The 20,346-nt window shown below is 40.1% G+C and overlaps 1 protein-coding gene across 2 annotated transcripts in view; it reads left to right on the top strand.

Moving 5' to 3' along the window:
• LOC129701680 (peroxisome proliferator-activated receptor gamma coactivator 1-alpha-like) overlaps positions 1-20,346 on the top strand; it is a 136,639-nt gene that overhangs the window by 106,219 nt on the left and 10,074 nt on the right. The window contains exons 3-9 of one of the 2 annotated variants that reach the window (XM_055643026.1): positions 4,963-5,154; positions 7,339-7,461; positions 7,978-9,355; positions 10,750-10,789; positions 11,017-11,090; positions 13,618-14,470; positions 18,281-18,377. In XM_055643026.1, the coding sequence (XP_055499001.1) occupies positions 4,963-5,154; positions 7,339-7,461; positions 7,978-9,355; positions 10,750-10,789; positions 11,017-11,090; positions 13,618-14,470; positions 18,281-18,377 (2,757 nt within the window). The remainder of the gene's footprint in view (positions 1-4,962; positions 5,155-7,338; positions 7,462-7,977; positions 9,356-10,749; positions 10,790-11,016; positions 11,091-13,617; positions 14,471-18,280; positions 18,378-20,346) is intronic. The other variant, XM_055643027.1, reaches the window with a different exon arrangement.

Genomic DNA, 20,346 nt, shown 5'->3' with positions numbered 1-20,346 from the left:
ACCACAGGGCCATTCATCACTAGGGTTCTCCTCAACCACCTCCATACAAAGGGTATAGAGCTCCTCTCCAAATCATAACGTGCATTCTGTCCAGCTTCAGGCACTGTGGATGAAGAAAAGTGTAGGAAGCTGTACCAGGTGCTTATAGCTGGTCTTTTTCAACCACACCAATGCCTTTGACTCCATCAGTTGGGAGGTACTGTATAACATGCTCTGTGACATTGAAACATACAAAATAGGTGCAGGAGGAGGCCATTCGACCCTTCAAGCCAGCACCGCCATTCATTGTGATCATGGCTGATCATCCCCAATCAATAACCCGTGCCTGCCTTCTCCCCATATCCCTCGATTCCACTAGCCCCTAGAGCTCTATCGAACTCTCTCTTAAATCCATCCAGTTATTTTGCCTCCACTGCCCTCTGTGGCAGGGAATTCCACAAAATCACAACTCTCTGGGTGAAAAAGTTTATTCTCACCTCAGTCTTAAATGGCCTCCCCTTTATTCTAAGGCCGTGGCCCCTGGTTCTGTACTCGCCCAACATTGGGAACATTTTTCCTGCATCTGGCTTGTCCAGTCCTTTTATAATTTTATATGTTTCTATAAGATCCCCCTCATCCTTCTAAACTCCAGTGAAAAGCCTAGTCTTTTCAATCTTTCCTCATATGACAGTCCCGGCATCCCAGGGATCAATCTCGTGAACCTACGCTGCACTGCCTCAATCATAAGGATGTCCTTCCTCAAATTAGGAGACCAAAACTGTACACAATACTGCAGATGTGGTCTTACCAGAGCCCTATACAACTGCAGAAGAACCTCTTTGCTCCTATATTGAAATCCTCTTGTTATGAAGGCCAACATTCCATTAGCTTTCTTCATTGCCTGCTGTACCTGCACACCAACTTTCAGTGACCGGTGTACAAGGACACCCAGGTCTCTGCCTGCACACAAAAATCTACTGTATCTCCCTGCTCCAATTGCTCCACAATGGTTTTCCTGCCATGATATTAACCAACAGAACCATTCACAATAAAAAAAACTGATGACCAACCAAGGCTGCCTCAAAATGTATTGCCGCAGTATTACATCTACCATTTATGAGAGTGGATCTGATCTTTTAAACTAATAGGAAGTTGTTCAATCTGCAGCCCTAGTCCAAGACAATACAATGGAGATACAAGCGACTGCAGATACTGGAACCTACAGCATAAAGCAAAACGCTGGAGAAACTCAGTATGCCAGGCAGCATCTGTGGAGAGGTGGACTGACATTGTTTTGGAGTTGGTACCCTTCTTCAGAGTGATCATGAAATGGAGGGCTAAGTTTTCGGAAGTGGTAAGATTGGAGTGGGTGAAGAGAATGGAGAACTTGAGATGGCTAAATTTGTGATGGCTATTGGAGATGAAAGATTGAGAGATGGTAGAAGGATGAGGAGGTGTGTTGGAGACAGGAGAAGATAATGTCAGTTATCAAGTTACGGTCTTCAGATGAACTTACAATTGCACATGCTCAAAAGCCGAGCACCAAGTCATCATTGACACTCCCACAGAATCTTAGTAAAGGGAGATGTCAATGAAGAAGTTCACCGGTGCCTTCATGAAACGACTACATCCCATAAGTGAATGAAAGGAAAACGGTTTGCCAATGTATCCCAGCTGCTGATACCATTTTTGTCTGACAGCTTTCTGCCTCTCACACCTCACATACCTAACCTAATGGAAAACCACTGCATATTTGACCGTTAATGGACAGGATATTCAACAACAATTGTTCAGCATCTGCGAATTCTCAGTGCAACATGAATGGTGCAGTCAGAACTAGGCAAGTTGACACATCGGTATGTTGGAGAATGCAAGGCACACCTAAAACAGACATTTTTGTTACCTGTCAAACAAAGAGGCCAAACATGTTCAATAAGGTGTGTAAAAGATCACATTAAGAGCAGCCTCTGCTGATTCCAACTTGATGATGCCACATGCATCTTAATCTGCAGAAGCAACATGCTGCAAAAATGGGCGCAGGTGCATTAAAATGAGTGCAAACTGAACTTTATGCATGATTTTCCACAAAAAAACCCTTTGCATAACCAGTGCATCTGAATAAAGCTCTATAACCCTCCGACACAGAGTTGTGATGGTCTGTTTTGATCTACTCATTATGCATAAATATAAGACCTATTGCAGTGTCTGTCCCATCTACCCAGAAAACACTTTTTCACACAGAGAGTTGTAAGTCTGTGCAATTCTCTGCCTCAGAGGGCGGTAGATGCCGGTTCTCTGGATACTTACAAGAGAAAGCTAGATAGGGCTCTTAAAGATAGCGGTCAGGGGATATGGCGAGAAGGCAGGAACGGGGTACTGATTGTGGATGATCGGCCTTGATCACATTGAATGGCAGTGCTGGCTCGAACGGCTGAATGGCCTAATCTATATCCATAAAATTGGAACATGGCAATTAACAGCTGTGAAACACCTTCATATTTACTGTCATTTTTCTGGCATCATTCATATACATGAAGATGTCAATCATCAGCATGGCACTCATTTTGCTGATATGGCAGAGATGAGATCCTAAAGTTGCAACCTGCTAATTTCAATTTTATTGTCCAGCAAGGAGATCTTCAAGTTCACCATGGATTTTATGGGCTGAAGGACCTGTTCCTGTGCTATATGTTCTATGTGCTAATTTGTTCCAGCAGCCATGACATTTCTGTGGCTAGATTAGTTAAATTTCAGGTCCAAGGTCACTACTTATCAATCCAAACTTGGATGCTGTCCAGGTATTTACATGCGTATATTTAAGCTGCAGCAATAAAACTTGAAATTTGGCAATAACTTTGAAGGGTTTGGAGCCACATTCTCATGTTATCACTTCTCTGCTACACCCTGGCTCCATTTGTATCTCAATGTACCTCCAACTTGCGAATGAAGCATTAAATACCTAGATTTAATTATGCAAATTTTAATTGAATATATTTAAGACTACTATAGGAAACTCTGAGGCCAGATGGAGCAGGCAGGAAAGTGGAGTTATGGTCAGTGAGTGGATCAAGCATGACCTTATTGATTGGAATCTCAATGCCTATTTCTTCTATTTTTCTTGTGTTCATCGACATTGACTGATTCTTCAAATATACTTACTATCAATGTCACTTTGAAACAGGCCCATGCGCCCAACTTGACCATGCCAACCACGTTATTCCATCTAAGATATTCCTATTTACCCTTGTTTGACATATCTCTCTAAACATGTCCTATCAATGTATATGTCCAATGGTCTTTTAAATGTTGTTATTGTACCTGCCAAAACTACTACCTCCAGCAGCTCATCCCATTGTCAAATGTCCTTTGTCTGGAAGAAGTCGCTTCTCAGGTTCCTGTTAAATCTTTTCCTTCTTCCTTAAACTCATGCCTTCTAGTTCTTAATTCCCCTATTATGGGAAAAAGACTGTGTGCATTCACCCTGTCTATTTCCTTAATGAGTTTATATACCTCTGCAAGATCACCCTTCAGCCTCCTGCGCTCCAAGGAATAAAGTCCTTGCCTGTAAAACCTCTCCCTGTAGCTCAGGCCTTCGTGTCCTGGCAACATCCACATAAATCTTCTCTGTACTTTTTCCAGCTTAATGGCACATTTCCTCAAGCAGGGTGACGAAAACTGAACACAGTATTCTAGTTGTGACCTCACCAAGGTCATGTACAACTGTAACATAACGTCCCAACTTCTATGCTAAATTCCCTGGCTGATGAAGACCAATATGCCAAAAGTTACCTTCACAACCCTTTCTACCTGTGATGCAGCTTTTAGGGAATTATGTACTTGTACTCTTAAATCCCTTGGCTACATAACTTTCCCCAGACCCCTACTGTTCACTGTGAAGATTCTGCCCTGTTTTGACTTCCCAAAATATAACAGCTCACACTTAACTGAATTAAACTAATGTTTTCATTCCTCAACCCACTTGCCAAGCTGATCAAGATCCCACTGTGATTCTTGGTAACCATCTTCATTATCTCCAATATCACCTTCTTCTTCTTCTTTTTGCGTATGACGTGCACAGCCTAAAGTTGAAGGACAACTTATTCTATTTGATCTTATTTGATTGTGCACGCCGGGTTAATTGCATTCGTCGAAACAGGGGGGACCACATGAATGTTGCAATCTTCCACCCCACAATATCACCTATCAGCAGAAATATGAATCATACCATATACATTCTCACCCAACCCATTGATACAGTCTGCAATGGAACAAGCACCAATCCCTGAGACACACCAATAGTCATAGACCTCCAGTCCAACAACCTTAAAACATATAAAACAACCTTATACCACCACCCTTTGTTTCCTATCATGAAGTCAGTTCTACAAGAAGACCAGTAGAGTAGAATTTGATTCACTCCACATAAATCTACACCAAGCAATCTGTCTTACGTCGAGGAGCTTGCTTTCAATTTTAAGAAGCTCTGAGTTTTGGTCTTCTGATTAATCTTAGAAAGTCTCTTGAGCGTTGTTTGCTACCACCAACCAGCAGAGCAATTATTTTGGTTGGGCTATTTTGCTTATTGCCATTATTTTCATCCTGCATTAATACATCAAGGACAATACGTATTGTGTACTACTCCCATCAGGCAACAGATTGGAAGTTACGTAGAAGATTGAATGACTCAAGATTCAATCCTCTTGAGGTAGTACGGTGGCACAGCAGTGGAGTTGCTGCCTTACAGTGCTGGTGTGTTAATGTACGGGGATCACTGGTCGGCTCGAACTCGGAGGGCCAAGGGGCCTGTCTCCACACTAATTCTCCAAACTAAACTAAATTCCGATCCCAAATGCATTCAAGGGATCGGAAATTCATCCTGCAATAGACAAAAGAGAATAAAACGCAAACTCCTCCATTCTTAGAATTGGGAATTCAAGCTCCATGCAAATATGTCCAATCGTATTATCTGCTTTTATCTTGCAGACTATTGAAGAAGAAAATGAGGCCTTGCTGGCTGCTCTTACTGAGACACTGGACGATATCCAAGTAGATGATGTGAGCTTGTCTGCGTTCAAGGAACTCGCAGATGGAGTTGTGACTGATTTGTTGGAAACTGCCTCTTTACCAACACCAGATGGCAGTCCCCCCACCACAAAGGCTGATGAACCGTCTCTAGTAAGAATCCTTGCTACTGTTTAAAAGGAATTGGATGAGCCTCTGGTTACCCGCTGCATGGGTATAATGTAGGCAAAATAAGGTCTGAATTTTTTTAATTTTCAGGTTTAAAAATAGCAAGATAAGCTAGTTTCTTTTTTTTGTTTCTTGTAAAATTGCATGTAACAATAATCACATCTGGTATTAAATAGATTGCTAAAATTCAAAATGCATGGATGGAGTGAGATTATAAAATATATGCCTTTCATTTAAAAATGTTACAAGCAATGGCAGCATTTTCCTTAAAATAATAAGCTAATAAGTTTCTATTGTCTCCTTGGTGACCGACCATGTTTTACCATAAACAGCTTATCTGAAATAAGATGCTCAGACCTTCCCACTCTCACCTTACCAACCCCTATATTCCACTCACCTTCCAGCATTTGCTTCTCTTTTGCCTTCACTCAGGATTGTAAAAGCTCACTGCAACTGCACCTGACATATTTGGCAAAGGAGACAGCCAACTGAAACAGAGACACAAGGAACTGCAAATGCTGGTTTATAAAAAAAAAGACACAAATTACTGGAGTAACTCAGCAGGTCAGGCAGTATTTTTGAAGAGCATGGCTGGGTGATGCTTTGGGTCAGGACCCTGCTTCGGAAGAATCTGAAAAAGGGTCCTGACCTCAAATGTTACCTATCCATGTTTTCCACAGATAAGGCCTGACCCACTGAGTTACTCCAGCACATTGTGTCTTTTCTGTAATTATATCTGAGAAAAGCAGCCTTCGCAATCTGTTACATTTTGCTGGGACGCCATTTTCACAGCAATCAGGCTATTCCCCCTCCCCTCTGCTTCAATGTAATATCTAAATATCAAATTATGTGTCTAAACTAAATATAATATATCCCAGTAATATTTCAGGTTGGGTAGATTGAAAATAATTCTCATGTGATATAGATAATTCATTTAATGATGTGTTTTAATTTTAATATTTAATACTTGGGCGACCTATTCCGCGAGTTCTGGCGAGTTTGCCCTCGACTCATACTCGCAGCATGGTCGACACGAGGTCGTAGGAGGTTTTTGTAACTCTCCTTCATGCTCAAGAGTGGTCTCCGCGCACTCGAGGCCTCAGCTAGGTCGCGGCGTTTTTTTCAATACGTTAAAAAATGCCTTAGAGTAAAAAAAGATCGCCATTGATTTTTTTTTTACTCGTAGGTTTAGTCGTGGTAGGTCAGCATGATAGTCGTAGGTAATCAAGGGTAGTCGAAGGTAGTTGAAGGTAGTCGTAGATAGTCTTCATCATAGTCGAAGGGAGGTCGAAGGAGGTCGTCATCACTCTCCACTATTCGGTCTCCAATTTTCCCGAAGTTAGTCGTAGCTAGTCGAAGCTGGTCTTCAACATAATTGAGGGAGGTCGAAGGAGGTCTTAAACGTAGTCGAAGGAGGTTTTCAACGTCATTTTTTCAAACTCATCTAAACTCGCCAATTAGGTCGCCCAAGTGGGACAGCCCCTTTAGCATTAAAGTGGCTAAGATCATGCATTTGACAATGGTTGGTCAATGATACATGACATTCTCTTTGTATTGCATCACGTTCAACTTTTGTCCCATTTTTGAATTAGAAGAGTATGACCATTCACTTAATTTTTTGAAGTATGAAATTTTGCACCAAGCATTTTTATGCCAAAAATTACCTGTTTTTGAAAAATCTTTCTAGCAAATGAATCAAAATTTGAAATAATTTTGGTGCAAAATAAAAGTAACTACATTGGATCATTGACAAAGGAAGTTGAATTATATGATTCAGATGATGCTGTTAACCATTCTGCCAACAGTTTGCAATCTGTCATCTGAAACGCAAAATTTGATTATAGCTTTTATATTGTTTCCTGGTGTCTGTTATTATTTATAATATATACTGTTTCAATTTTATTCTGTTTTTGATCAGGTTTTGGGTCAGGAGCAGCTGTCAGTACAGACACCAAGTGTCAGTGTGTTCGTGTCTTTGATGTGCTTTGACGTTCATACGAGAGGATTACTGCAGGTTTTTTTAAGACGTGCTCTGCAGTCAGTCTTCTGCCCAGTATATATTATAAAGATCTAACACCAAGAAAGTTTGAAGTGTTATACACATTTAAAAATCTGTGAATGAAATTTACACTGAAGTGGTGTGATATTCTGACTTGTATTTTTTTATAGTTAAGGAAGCTGCTTCTGGCTCCACAAAACGCGCAGTTAAACTATGAACGGCAAAAAGAGAGCAACGCGGTGCGCCATGCATCCACTAACCAAAGGTCAAAATCACATCGTTCTTCTTTCAAGGTATTCTCATTATGAACGTTACACCCACCATAATTATTTATAACTGTGAGAAATCTGTATGTTTGTATCTTTGAATCATAATTTCAGTCTTTTCGTGAGTTATAAAAAGTATTACTTAATTAAAACTAATATCAGGGCTGTGTAGGAAAGAACTGCAGATGCTGGTTTGAATCGAAAATAGACACAAAATGCTGGCGTAACTCTGCGGGACAGGCAGCATCTCTGGAGAGAAGGAATAGGTGACGTTTCTGGTCGAGACTTTTCTTCGGACTAATATCAGGGCTAATGGGTATCAGGGAAAGCCTGGTGCATTTCTATATCTATTCAGGCACCTAGGGACTAGTCATGCCAATGAGGTGACAGATAGCGTTTTGTACATTTGAAACTATCCTGAGCATTGTCAACATGTAGAACAGAGTAAGTTCTGTTCTATAGTATCTGATGTTTTAATGTGATGACCTGTTTCATCTTTATTATACTCCATAACACTTTCTTTGTTTTGTTAAAAAAAAAAAGGTGGACGGCCCACAGGGCACTAAGCCACACGGCATCTGTCAACATCAGCATCGACCGCACACAGAATTGCACAAGCACCTGACTTCAACTCTCCGCCCTCCCCTGTTTAAAACAGATGATTCCAAAATCCCTAAAAAAGACCAAAGCAATCCAGTGTGGACCTCACAGCATCATCAGTCACATCACCAGCAAGGTGAGAGTGAGGACGATGGTGATGTTGATGATGATTGTGTTAATGATGGTGCTAACAAAGAATTGGATTGCTTCAATGATGGGAATAGGGAACACAAACAAGGACACCACATTCTGCAACATAGTGCTTCTCGCACTGCAACCATTAAGTCTGAAGATGTGGTTGCATCAGCAAACAACATTTGGACCAAAAGCTCTCAGTTTACCACAGAAGCTGAATTGTGTTCAGTAGTTGAGCTTATTAAATATATGCACACCTATTGTCTTCCGCCTAGGAAATATCCACTAGTCACAAATCAGCAAGGTGATGACAGCAATGCTGGTAACAAAAAGCAAGCAAATGACTGCTCATTGCAGAGGTTGATGCTCCCTAGTATAGAAAAACGGAAGCTGTCAAATTCTTTAAAGTTAAACATCGGTTCTAGGCAAGGAAGGAACACTCCAGATTTGTGCAAGAGGAATGCAAGAAAACTTTCCAAAAGTTCCATACTGAGGGAGCTGTTGGAAAAAAATATTGCAATAGATGTAAGCAAGCCTTACAGACTTCACAATCCTTTATATCCTGTGCTTGTTTGCACTCACTTATCATCTGATGTTAGCCAGATTGCACTGCCGCAGTTGGCACCCAAGCATGAAGGTGGTATTGAATCCATCAACAGTACATTGAAAAATGATAGAAAGAAATGCTGCAAGAACAAGGCTGCTAAAATGGGGCATACATCAAAGAAACAAGAAAATACATGCCTTGCAGTTCGGCGCTCGTTGAGATTGAACCCTCAGGTTAGTGGGATCCTGAGCATTGATTTAGAGTCAACTTCAGCTGGGAGTTTAACTAAATTAGATGTGGAGGGAACACCAAAGGAGTCTGGGACAGCAGATGTGCAGATGAGGGTTGAGGAGGAGAGGGGTGAACGAGCAGGAGAGATTGAGGTAAATTATTCTGGACAGCAACTCTGTGGCAGTGGTACACATATTGTGCCAGATGACCAGCGGTATCTGCAATCCAGTAACCGTGTGCAATGGACTGAGGAGAACAACAGTGAAGAAAATTTGTTTACTACTGACCTTCCTGCACTTTCCATGGTTCCATGTTCTAATATAGTTGAGGACTACCGAGCCTTCACTGCACAGGACTTCCCATTAAATGAAACCAAGATGCAAGAAAACAAGACTAGCAGAAAGCTAGGTAATCCTGTTTAGCTTCTCTGCTTCATTCTCTTTAATAATTACACAAAACTATGACCCTAAGCCACTTTTAAAGCTTATTATGGAATTCCTGCAGTCTCTTGGAAAAATACATTCATTTTCATTAATTCAGAGTTAACTCTTATAATCATCTTCAGACTGTTTATTCTCGCTATTTTATTACCTTTCTCAAGAGATATTTCTCTGCTGATTACTGTGTACAATGATTCTATTGGCTTTTGCTTGTTAATTTTCACATCTTCTCTACTGGGAATAGAGAATGCCCTTCAGATACAAAGGGATGGCATCTTATTTCAGGATGTCAGATTGTTGCGTTCTTTAATGTTAATCTGGAAAAAAATAAGGTTATTTAAAATAACTCTACGATCCTCTATTAATACAGATTTGAACTTACTTGGTATGGAAGTGCTTAAAAATATAAACAGGCTTCGCATCTTACACCAATTTAAGTATAAATAATATTGTCACGTTTATTTTAAAAAGGCTTTCACCCCATCTCCATGTCCTTGCATTTCCCTGATTTATCTTTAATATAAACATTTTTTTTTTCTTTCCGGAAGATTGCTACAAATTGATATGGTACCAATTTTTTGCCAAATGCCAATTTGTTTTTAAATACTCAGATTTTTCTCTAATAATGCCAGTATTTGGTTTACCATATTCAGTGTTTTAATTTACACTGAAAGACATTTAGCTGAATCTAGATTTGTGTTGCAAAGGTGCAAAGAACTTGCATCACAAATTTATCTCCATCATTATGGGGCAGAGGATATATCAGAATATAATATCTGATAATGTTTGTTCGGGCATTTCAAATGATAGTTGAAAACCATAAAGTTTTACATTTTCATTCATTGAATGAAAGTGATGAGGAACAAGCAATTTTATTAGTAGCTAATTTTAACATAATCATAAGATCACCTGTACACCTCACACCATAGCAGTGGAGTGTAGGAAGCTTATGCCAGTAAAAAGCTGCCTTACTCAAGTTTGTTCAGAGGATTTACAGTAGTTTCAAAAAAACAAAGTGCCGTTGATAATGGATTTCTGAAATAAAATGTTACATATCCTTTCCAGCTGAAGGATAATCAGGAACATCTTTTCACTGCAAGTGAATGTTTTTAATTCATTTCTGTTCCCATCTCTGGCCCAGCTCAGTGTTGTGTTTTAAAGTATCTTAAAATTGTTTCTATTTCCCTTTTTTTGCCTTGTCTGTGTGTCTTTTGTTCCTACCACAAACTGTGTTCTGACACATACTCTTAGACTGAAAATTGGTATAATTTATTTTAAAATATCCATCGTATTTAATAACTAATACTTGGATGATTTGAATACTTTGGTAATTGACACTTTATAAACATTTATTTTTTGCAGCTAAACCTACAAGTTTGTTACTTAGTCCAGAGTCTGAAAGGTAGGTGGTGCATTTTCTTCTGTCAAGATTCAGCAAATTTAAAATGCTTTTAAAGCTAGCTCTTAAAGTTTGAATTCTTAAAACATCACCCACCGCCATCTTTATTAGCTCTTAATCACTTCAGCCACTGTTTGGTAATGTAATTACATGCTCTTCTAGTTTGTATATTTAATATGTAACTTAGAGGATAATAATCGTTTAATTCATCTCATATTTCCTATTTTCAGTGATTGCAAAGAATCTCCGATTGACAACAAACCATTCGAACAAGCACTGAGTGTAGAACTGTGCGGGACTGCAGGTAAGCGGTTGGTCTGTTAGGTTTGGGTTACCACTGTATTGTCATAAATATAATCATCATCATCATCATCATAATCATACTTTATTAGCCAAGTATGTTTCGCAACATATGAGGAATTTGATTTGCCATACAATCATACCATTAAAAAGCAACAAAACACACAAAATATGTTTTAACATGAACATCCACTACAGTGACTCCTCCACATTCCTCACTGTGATGGAAGGCGGAAAAAAGTTCAAGTTCTTTGCCCTCCTGCGGCCGGGAGGCCTCGAGCCTTCCGTTGATAGGATGATCTCGACTCCCGTAGCCAGTAATCGGGCCCACCTCATGGGTGCGATCAGGGGGATCACCTACATCGGGAGGACGTCAGCTCCCCGCACCGATGATCGACCCCGGGACGGGGCCGGACGATCAACACCGGGTCGAAGCTTCTGCGACTCTGGAGCTTCCCGACACGGTCTCTACATGAGACTACGAGCTCCTCAATAGTGAAAACCGCAGGCTGCAGTTGGAGTTCGATCCCAGGCAAGGGATCGGCTCCGATGGTAAGTCCACATCTCCGTGGTGGGGCTCAAAGTCAGTCCCGAGCAAGACCTTTAGCTCCATGATGTTAGGCCGCAGAGTGATTGGAGATACGATCCCGAAAACGATCGTATCTCTGGCAAGGTAAGAGATTGAAAAAAAAGTTTCTCTGACCCCCCCTCCCCCACCCCCCACATAAAATAAACCGGAGAACATTAACACAAACTTTAAAAACACACTAAAAATAAAATAAAAAAGACGAAAAGACAGCCAGACTGTTGGCGAGGCTGCCATCGTGCACCCCAGCCGCGTATACTCACTGAATCAGAAGGGAGAAGAATTTTAAATTAGACCAGACCATTTTTCATTGACACTTATTTTCAGCAAGAAAATACAATTTACAAGTAGCTGTTAAATTCAAAGACAAGGGGAAAGGCAATTTCTTATATTCATCGAAATGTTCCAGTCCATTGAGCTTGCTAAATATCTGACGCCTGCTTAAAATAATAATGTGAGCATGTGCTGAAATATGTTTTATCCTTCGAGTGTCCACAGTGTATCACTGTAAATATCTCAATTCTTTAGTAAGTACTTTGTAAATTATTTTTCTGTATCTGCTGGGAAGGAAATGGCATTGCGACAGTGTGACCAACATGATCATTTTCCACATGTTTTACAGTCTTCAAATATTAATGAACATCGCTTTGGACGCTAGTCTATATTTAGCAAAAAGCTGGAGCCAAATTTTAAATGAGGAAATTTGTTCTAAAAAGGGATAAAGTAATAGGCTATCTCGGGCCGAAAGCACACGCTGTTTAAGTAATGTATTTGCAGAGTTAAGGGCCAAAGCAGAAGCAACCATGTTGTGGCCCTGGCATCTTTCCGACAGTTCACATTCCCTTGGCCATTGCATTTTTAAAATATAAACCTCCTTTTGCCATTAAAACAATGAAATTAGAATTTTGAAATTAGAAAAATATCAGTTACTGGGAACAGAAAAATAAAAAAAATATGGGTTCCACATTAAGCAGATTAAAGGCTTCAATATTCAAATGGATATGTTTTCTTGTGCCTTTGGGTCACTTCAGTGTGCAAGTGCTTATTATCATTTCATCGGTGATTATTAACTTGTAAGTAGCAAGTCAACATTTATGTCACCAAAGTAAGGGCAAGACAGCCGCATATTGCATCTACTTCCATATCCACAGATTGCAAAAATACAACACTATTCAGGATTCGGGCCTGTAATGACCACATGCATAATTGCTTTTCCTTTTGTCATTGATTTAGATAGTTACCTCAAAATTGTGTTTTCAATGAACACTAAAATAACAACATTCAGCGGGTTCTTTAAATAAATACATTTCCTTCGTATATTTGTTTATTCTATTTCTGGCCAGAGCAATTATCTTCAGAAATGTCAGATTTATTTTGAATGGCTACATCATGCTGACTGAGAAGGCAAAAGATGCACTACTGTAAGGCATTCTTTTCATAGTTTTGTCAGGTCTGTAATGCATTTTGTTGTGCACAGAATATAACTGCACAGACTGCTTGTACTTTACCTGCAGACACAGACAGCGTATTGGATTTTTTTTTTTTTAAGTGAGATGCCAGCTTACTGTGTAGCTCAAGGCTTTTATGTTATTTTGCTCGGTGTTAGTTTGTTTTATTCGATGTTTATGAATAATATAGATTAAATGGGTTTCTGATGGGTTTTTCACATCTGAAAGAGATAGCTCTGGGTGGACAAAGTGAGAGCTGTCTCAAACAAAGTTGCATGGAGCTATGCCCATTATTGACCTTACAATTATAATATAAGAATGTAGAAAAATACCTTTTTTTTTTTGCCTGTTTCACATTTTACTTGGGAATATATATCATGCCATCTTTCAAATTTTAAAGTGTCCAAATTCCACATTCATATTGTCAAAACCTTTTCTTTATGTTCATAAAATAACAATCATCACATGGATATCAATGCTAATTACTCTTTTTCTAGGACTTACACCTCCAACCACACCACCACACAAAGCAACGCGAGATGATCCTTTTAAGACAGCAATAAAAATTGATTCATCCGTTAACAACACCATTAACCAATTACCAATAAAGAATCACTGGAGTTCTTTATCGAAAAGTCTTGTCAATAAACACCCCGAGCAAACTGAGCTTTATGCTTACCTTAGCAAGGCCACCGTTGCCCCAATTCAGATGGAAGGCAAGAAAGTTAAAAGGTCGTATACCAGATGCTTTGGTGATCATGACTATTGTCAATTGTACAAGTCGGAAACTGAAACCGAAAAAAATGTTCTAAGACTTTATGAACTTCCAAACTCCAGTAGTCATCAGAATGGAAAAGAAAAGTATGATGATGATTTACTTTGCAGTGATAAGAAGCAGAAGATGTCTCCCATTCCAAATACAGGACCGAATGGTAAGAAAGTGGAGATAAATAAAAAGCTTCCAGATCAAAGCAGCAATAAAAAACCAATGAGAGACCAAGAGATAAGAGACAAATTATTCAAACACTTTGGCTACCCTGAAGAAGCCATCACGGATGAGGTGAAACAAAGTTCACTTGAAGACAATGATTGTGTCCCTAATGAATGCTGCTATCATTCTGATGTAGAGCTGCAAACAGGGATGAAAAAACCTGGAACTAGTTCTCCAGTTCAATCTTCATCTATTTCCTTACATAAAAATGCTCAGTCACTGCCAAAGGACCCTTTGCAAGCTCATGAACATCAGTTAGACGTCGAAAGAACGAGGCCCTGCTCGAACCAACAGCACAAAATAATCACTGGATCTACACATGCACAATCCCGATCTCCAGTGAAAAGGGAATTTGCCAGGTAGGACATTCAGAAGAAAATAAAGTTATAAGCAAGAACAAGCCATTGCAAAAAGAGCTTTCTCTTCACACCATTTTGCAATTTCCAAAATATAATGAATGATATATTTGAATTTTTTGTGTACCTTCGATTTTCCAGCATCTGCAGTTCCTTCTTAAACACATGAATGGTTTATTGTTGAGTTAGGTATTGTCTCCAATCGTAAACTCTCCCAATAAGAATAGTATACGTGAGGCAGATATAAAACCCATGAAGGAATAATCAGAATCTGCCTCAGCTACCTTGTGTCGAAGAAACGTCTCACTCACTAATCCTGCCACTACTGCAGGAAAAGGAATTTATTGCTGATCTAAAATGCAGTGAGAAATAGCACACATTGTTGTAATGGAGGAAACCTGCAACAACCTCTAGGGACAGTTATGTGAAGAAATCTATTATGGCTACCAGTAATATCCTATTTCTGCACATTGTGCATTATTTGCAGTCTTCTCCAGCAACAAGTAAACTGATAAGTTCAAGAGACACATATAGATGCTGGGGGCTTGAGCAACAAAAACAAATTACTGGAGTATTCAGTGGGTCATGCAACATTTGTGAAGGGAAGATTAACAGGCAACGTTTCAGATTGCGACCTTTCTTCAAAATGATGGTGAAAAGGAGCAATAACTGGTAGAAAGAAGTGTTAGGAAGGCATGGTGTAGGAACTGGCAAGTGACAGGTGGATCCAGGTGAGGAAGGGTGAATTGACAGATCAGTTAGACGGGGCGAGAGAAGGATAGAGGTAGTAACCAAGGCAAAAAGTAGAGAAGACAAAAGGGTGAAATCTGATAAGGAAGGTGAGAAATGAAATATAGAAACAAAGGGTTCTGCAGAGGGATAGTGGACGGAAGGGGACAATGGGAAGAAGTAAAACGGGGAATCCAGAGTAGGGAAGGTTGGGAGACAAATGGATGGAGAAGGAGAAAGGAACTGGCAGGTGGCTGCAAGGGGAATGGAAAGAAAATTATGACCTGACAGGGGGTGACATGAAACAATGTAAATGAGAGGTGGGGAAGGGGTGGCACCAGAAATTGGAGAATTCAATGTTCATGCCATTTGGTTGTAGACCAAGAGAAATGTGAGGCGCTGTTCTCCCACTTTGAGTGTGGCCTTACTTTGGCAGTGGATGAGGCTGAAGGCAAGGTTGGTGTGGAATGAAGGAGTTTTGTGTGGAATGAAGGAGTTGTAGAGGAGCCCCTATCAAAATCATTGAATGCAATAGGCAAGGTTGGCGGAGATGCATGGAAAACTTTGTCTCAATTGTAAGGGCTGTTGAAGTCCCTGAAAAGAGATGAATGGATTGTTGTTGTATTTCCTGCGGCTACAGGGGAACGTGCCTGGCAGGGTGCAGGGTTGTGTGGAGAGTGAGGAACGATGGTTGGCTAGTGAGTCTCTGCCCTATCTACGCCTCTCATAATTGTATGCACTCTTATCACGTCTCCTTCGACCTCTTACAGTCCAGAGAAAATAATCTTAAATTTATCCAATCCCTCCTTAAAGCTAATGCCCTCTAATCAACGCAGTATTCTGATAATGTTTTTTCTGTCCCATCACCAAAACCACCATATCCTTCCTGTAATTAATGCCACAGAAATGCCACAGAATATTCCAAATGTGGCCATACCAATGTTTTATAAAGCTGCAACTTTACTTCCTGACTCTTATACTCAGTGCCTCGACTGAACTACAAAGGCAAGCATTCCATACGCCTTCTTTACTAGTCTGTGTACTTGCGTTGCCACTTTCAGGGAGCTATGGACTTGGACCCCTCTGTACATCAATGCATTTAAAGGTCGTGCCATTAACTGTGTACTTTCCACTTACTATTGACCTCCCAAGTGGAACACCTCTCACTTGCACAGATCTGGCATTACTCTGGCCTTATCCGAAACAGATCTAAATACCACTGTATCCTTTGATGGCCTTCCTCACTGTCCACAACTCCACCAATTTTACCAAGGTTTACGAGAATGCTTACTGAAATGAGGGACTTCAGTTACAAGAGTAAATTAAAGAGGCTTGTTTTCCATCGGGAGATTTGATAAAGGTACATAAAATTATAAGGGCAACGGCAGTGCAGTCAGTGGGAGGATGTTTCTGTTAATGCCAACGTCACAAATCTAGAGGAACAGAGCAGAGAATGTTTGGAATCCGTAATATAGTGTTTGCAGATGTGATGGCAGCAGGTTTCATTACGGCCTTCAAAAGAGAGACAGATAAATATGTAGCGAAGAAAAATTCATCGATCGTTTGAGAAAGAGCTGGTTGAGAGCTGGAGAGTTGTTATTGTAGGAAACCAGTGTGGATAGTATGAGCCATCTGGCCTCCACCTACACTGTAGCCATTTATAACTCTCGGTGCATGCCACATTATTTTACTTTGATTTCCTTCAATTGTTTAAAAGTTATTTAAACAATTGGCCCTTTTTATGATTGTTTCGCTTTCCGAGAAGACTCTTCAATGTGATTGATTAGCTGCCAAACCTGTCTGTTGGCAACATTGGCTCAGTTGACCAATGGTGTCAGGAAAGGTGAAATGCACACCACAGAGATTACTGGATCATTATGGGCAGCTTTCCTCAAAGTCATGGATGTGCCATCGCTTCACTGCTGACCGATAAATGTTGGCTCCCACACTACAGCAATTTATCATTGTAAATTCCTTTCACTGCACCATCCAAAAATGTAACAAGTGTTACAGTTATTTAAGATGAAAAGCCTTCGCGAGACAGTTAAAATAGAGCTTTTCAATTAAATTTGAAATAGAATTTAGTGAACAATCTATCATTTTAAAATATAATACATGCAACAAATGACATGCCCAACTCGATTCTGATGGCATATTTTTAATGTCACAATATCTATCAAATCACCTGTTCATGGTATTACAGCTTTTTAATTTTCCAATTTTTTTCCCTTCCTAACTTAAGTGAGATACCAAGAGTACTGATAACATGCTGCTTTTGTTGCCAAAGAGATCTTTCTTTGGTTTGAGTCTAGAAGACAGATGTTGTCACTTGTTAAACTGCGTACAGTATTACAATTGAACCTATTGCTTGCTAATATATCCTTAACAATGGGGTTCCACAGGAGAGGTATAGGACCATTCCTATCATTTCTCTTCCCCCCCCCCCCCTATTCTAAACTCCACCCCACACCCAATGTGGCATTCCAGCCACATGATGTGAACAAGTTGTTCACTGTCATTTTAAACACCAAATAGAATATCAAATGTTGATTTTCCCTTCAACCACAACCTATTATATCACTGTTTAATTAAATATGCTTTTGTTTGTTATTTCATTGCCACAAGTTTGGGTAAATTGTATCTTGAAATGTATTTAATGAGCTAGCTTAGTAAACAGATTAGTTGTCTGGACATTAATTCCATACCACCAGGGCATCCAGCCCACTGTACATGACTGGACTGGTCCTCCAGTCAGGGTTACCTAATCGCTTTAGGATTTATCAGTGTAAACAAGGAACTGCATATGCTGGTTTACCAAGGAAAGACACAAAATGCTGGAGTAACTCAGCAGGTCATCCTGTCCTGCCCCTCCAATCTTCTAGCTTTCTTTCCCTCCCACCCTTGAAATCAGTCTGAAGAAGAGTTGCAAAGTGAAACGTCACCTTTCCATGTTCTCCAGGGATGTCGCTTGACCTGCTGAGTTACTCCAGCTCTTCGTGTCTTTCCTAGAATTTATCGATGATATTTGAGATTGACTTATTGGCGGATTTTAAACCTCTTGCTTTCTTTCTGAAAATTCCATAGGAATACCAAGCATGACAAATGTTTAAATGGGAGACAAATTTGGAATGAAGAGGACTTTAAAAATGCTAACCCAAGGGATAGAAGGATTAAAGCCATGGTAAGTCATGCCTGGAAGAAAACAATGATTCTGGTACTGGGCACTTATTTTAAACGTGGTCTGGTGGGTGCCATAAAGATATCTCTATCAGTATAGAAAAGAGTAAATTAAGTTACAGCCACAAAGACTGACTGTGCCAAATATTTCTTCATTAGGTTGCCAGTAGGGAGAACAGTTGAAAATGTTGGAAAATCAAATGCCAAAACCTACCATATGATTCCTATCAGTGCCTCAGTTTTCTTTCCCCAAATTGAACTGGAAAGATCTTGACCTGTCCATTTCCCTGTTATGTAATGCCAATCACACTGACGTTCTGCATCTGCCAATAATTAACTTCCCTTAAATCACTTTAGATATCACTCACCTTAGATCTGACAGAGGTCCTGCTGCCTATTTCATCACGCCAACTTTCATGTGAGGTAGCCAGAAAGTTAGCTGCTGTTTTGTGGAAGGAAACCCCAATCACACTCTTAGTTTCTCAACCTAACCAAGAAAATGGTTATGTATTATCCTCCAAGTCTCCAACCCCTTTCTGCTTTTCATAGAGACAACCATGTTCCACTTCCCATAGAATTTAACATGATTTCCCTACTATTCACATCTTCCACATCCCCACCTCTTTCTGCTTTCCGTAGAGTTCATCATAATCCTACTATCTGTCACATCTTCCTGTCCCCACCCTTTTCTGCTTTATGTAGAGACAACTCCACATCTAATTTGTTGCTCATTCCTTCCCATCCAACCCATCCCCTTCCCAGGCATTTTCCACTTCAGCCACAAGAGAAGTGACCACTGTCACCTCCTCTCTCACTTCTATCCAAGGAGCCCTTCCAGGTGATCAGAGGTTCATGTGTACCTCTTCCAACTGAGTAGTTTGCATTTGATGCTTTCAATGTTGCCTCTTTTAATCGACAAGTCCAACTGTAGACTGTGACCATTTCTCCAAATCTTGCGCACTCTGTCCACCAAAGCTGCTGGATCTCTGAATTGCTTACCATTTTAACTCCTCTTCCCATTTGGCCCTTTTTGTCCTGGCCTCCACCATCGCCAATGAAGCCACACAATGGAAGAACAGCACCTCATTTTCCACTTGAGCTTCGTACAACCCAATGGTATGAACTTTGAATTTTCCAATTTCAAGTAACATCCCCATATCCATTTATTCTTCCCTTGCTCTCCCCCACCTGACCCACTGAGTTACTCCAGCATTTTGTGTCTTATCTCCAGAAAGTTGATTGTTAGACATGAGTTGCACCATTACAGGCTACTGAACAACATAATTATGATCTGATTGTCAAACAGGTAGAATAATAGTCCGATCCCAGGGCAATTGTGTCATTGCCTGATCTATGGGAGTGTGTGATTTATAACCCAAAGGCCATTGTGTAGAGGGATGGGGGCATTGTGTCTGATAGCAATATCACGTGAGAAGGAGTGTTTGACTGAGGCAGTTATCTGCTTAAATGAGGCTGTCCTAACTCTCTCCAGTTGACAAATTCCTTGAGGCCTGCAAAATCCAAATGCCCATCCTTTATTGTGAAAAGCAGTTCATATCTGAGGTTAGTCGCATTTAAACTGACACTTCATCGAATTACAACTAACGGGCAAATGGACCCTTATTCCTAAAAGCTGAATGTTGGTTAGTTAGAGGTTGGTTTGTTAGGGGTTCTGGTTTTTAATTCAGCCATTTTGATTGGTAAAATTTGATTGATCACCTTGAAAGACAATATGAACTTGGATCTTTAAGTATCAAATGTTTGAATGTAAGTTTGAATGCTGTATATTTAGTTTAGTTCAGAGATACAGCATGGAAACAGGCCGTTTGATCCAACGAGTCCACGTCGACCATCAATTACCTTTACGTTGTCCCACATTCGCATCGTACACACTAGAGGCAATTAACCTACAAACCTGCATCTGCACAAACCTTTGGAATGTTGGAGGAAACCAGAACACCCAAAGAAAACCC

Source organism: Leucoraja erinacea, chromosome 11 (genome assembly GCF_028641065.1).
Source record: "Leucoraja erinacea ecotype New England chromosome 11, Leri_hhj_1, whole genome shotgun sequence".
Lineage (NCBI taxonomy): Eukaryota > Metazoa > Chordata > Chondrichthyes > Rajiformes > Rajidae > Leucoraja > Leucoraja erinaceus.
The sequence above is the reverse complement of the archived record's forward strand: the minus strand, read 5'-3'. Positions and strand labels throughout refer to the sequence as shown.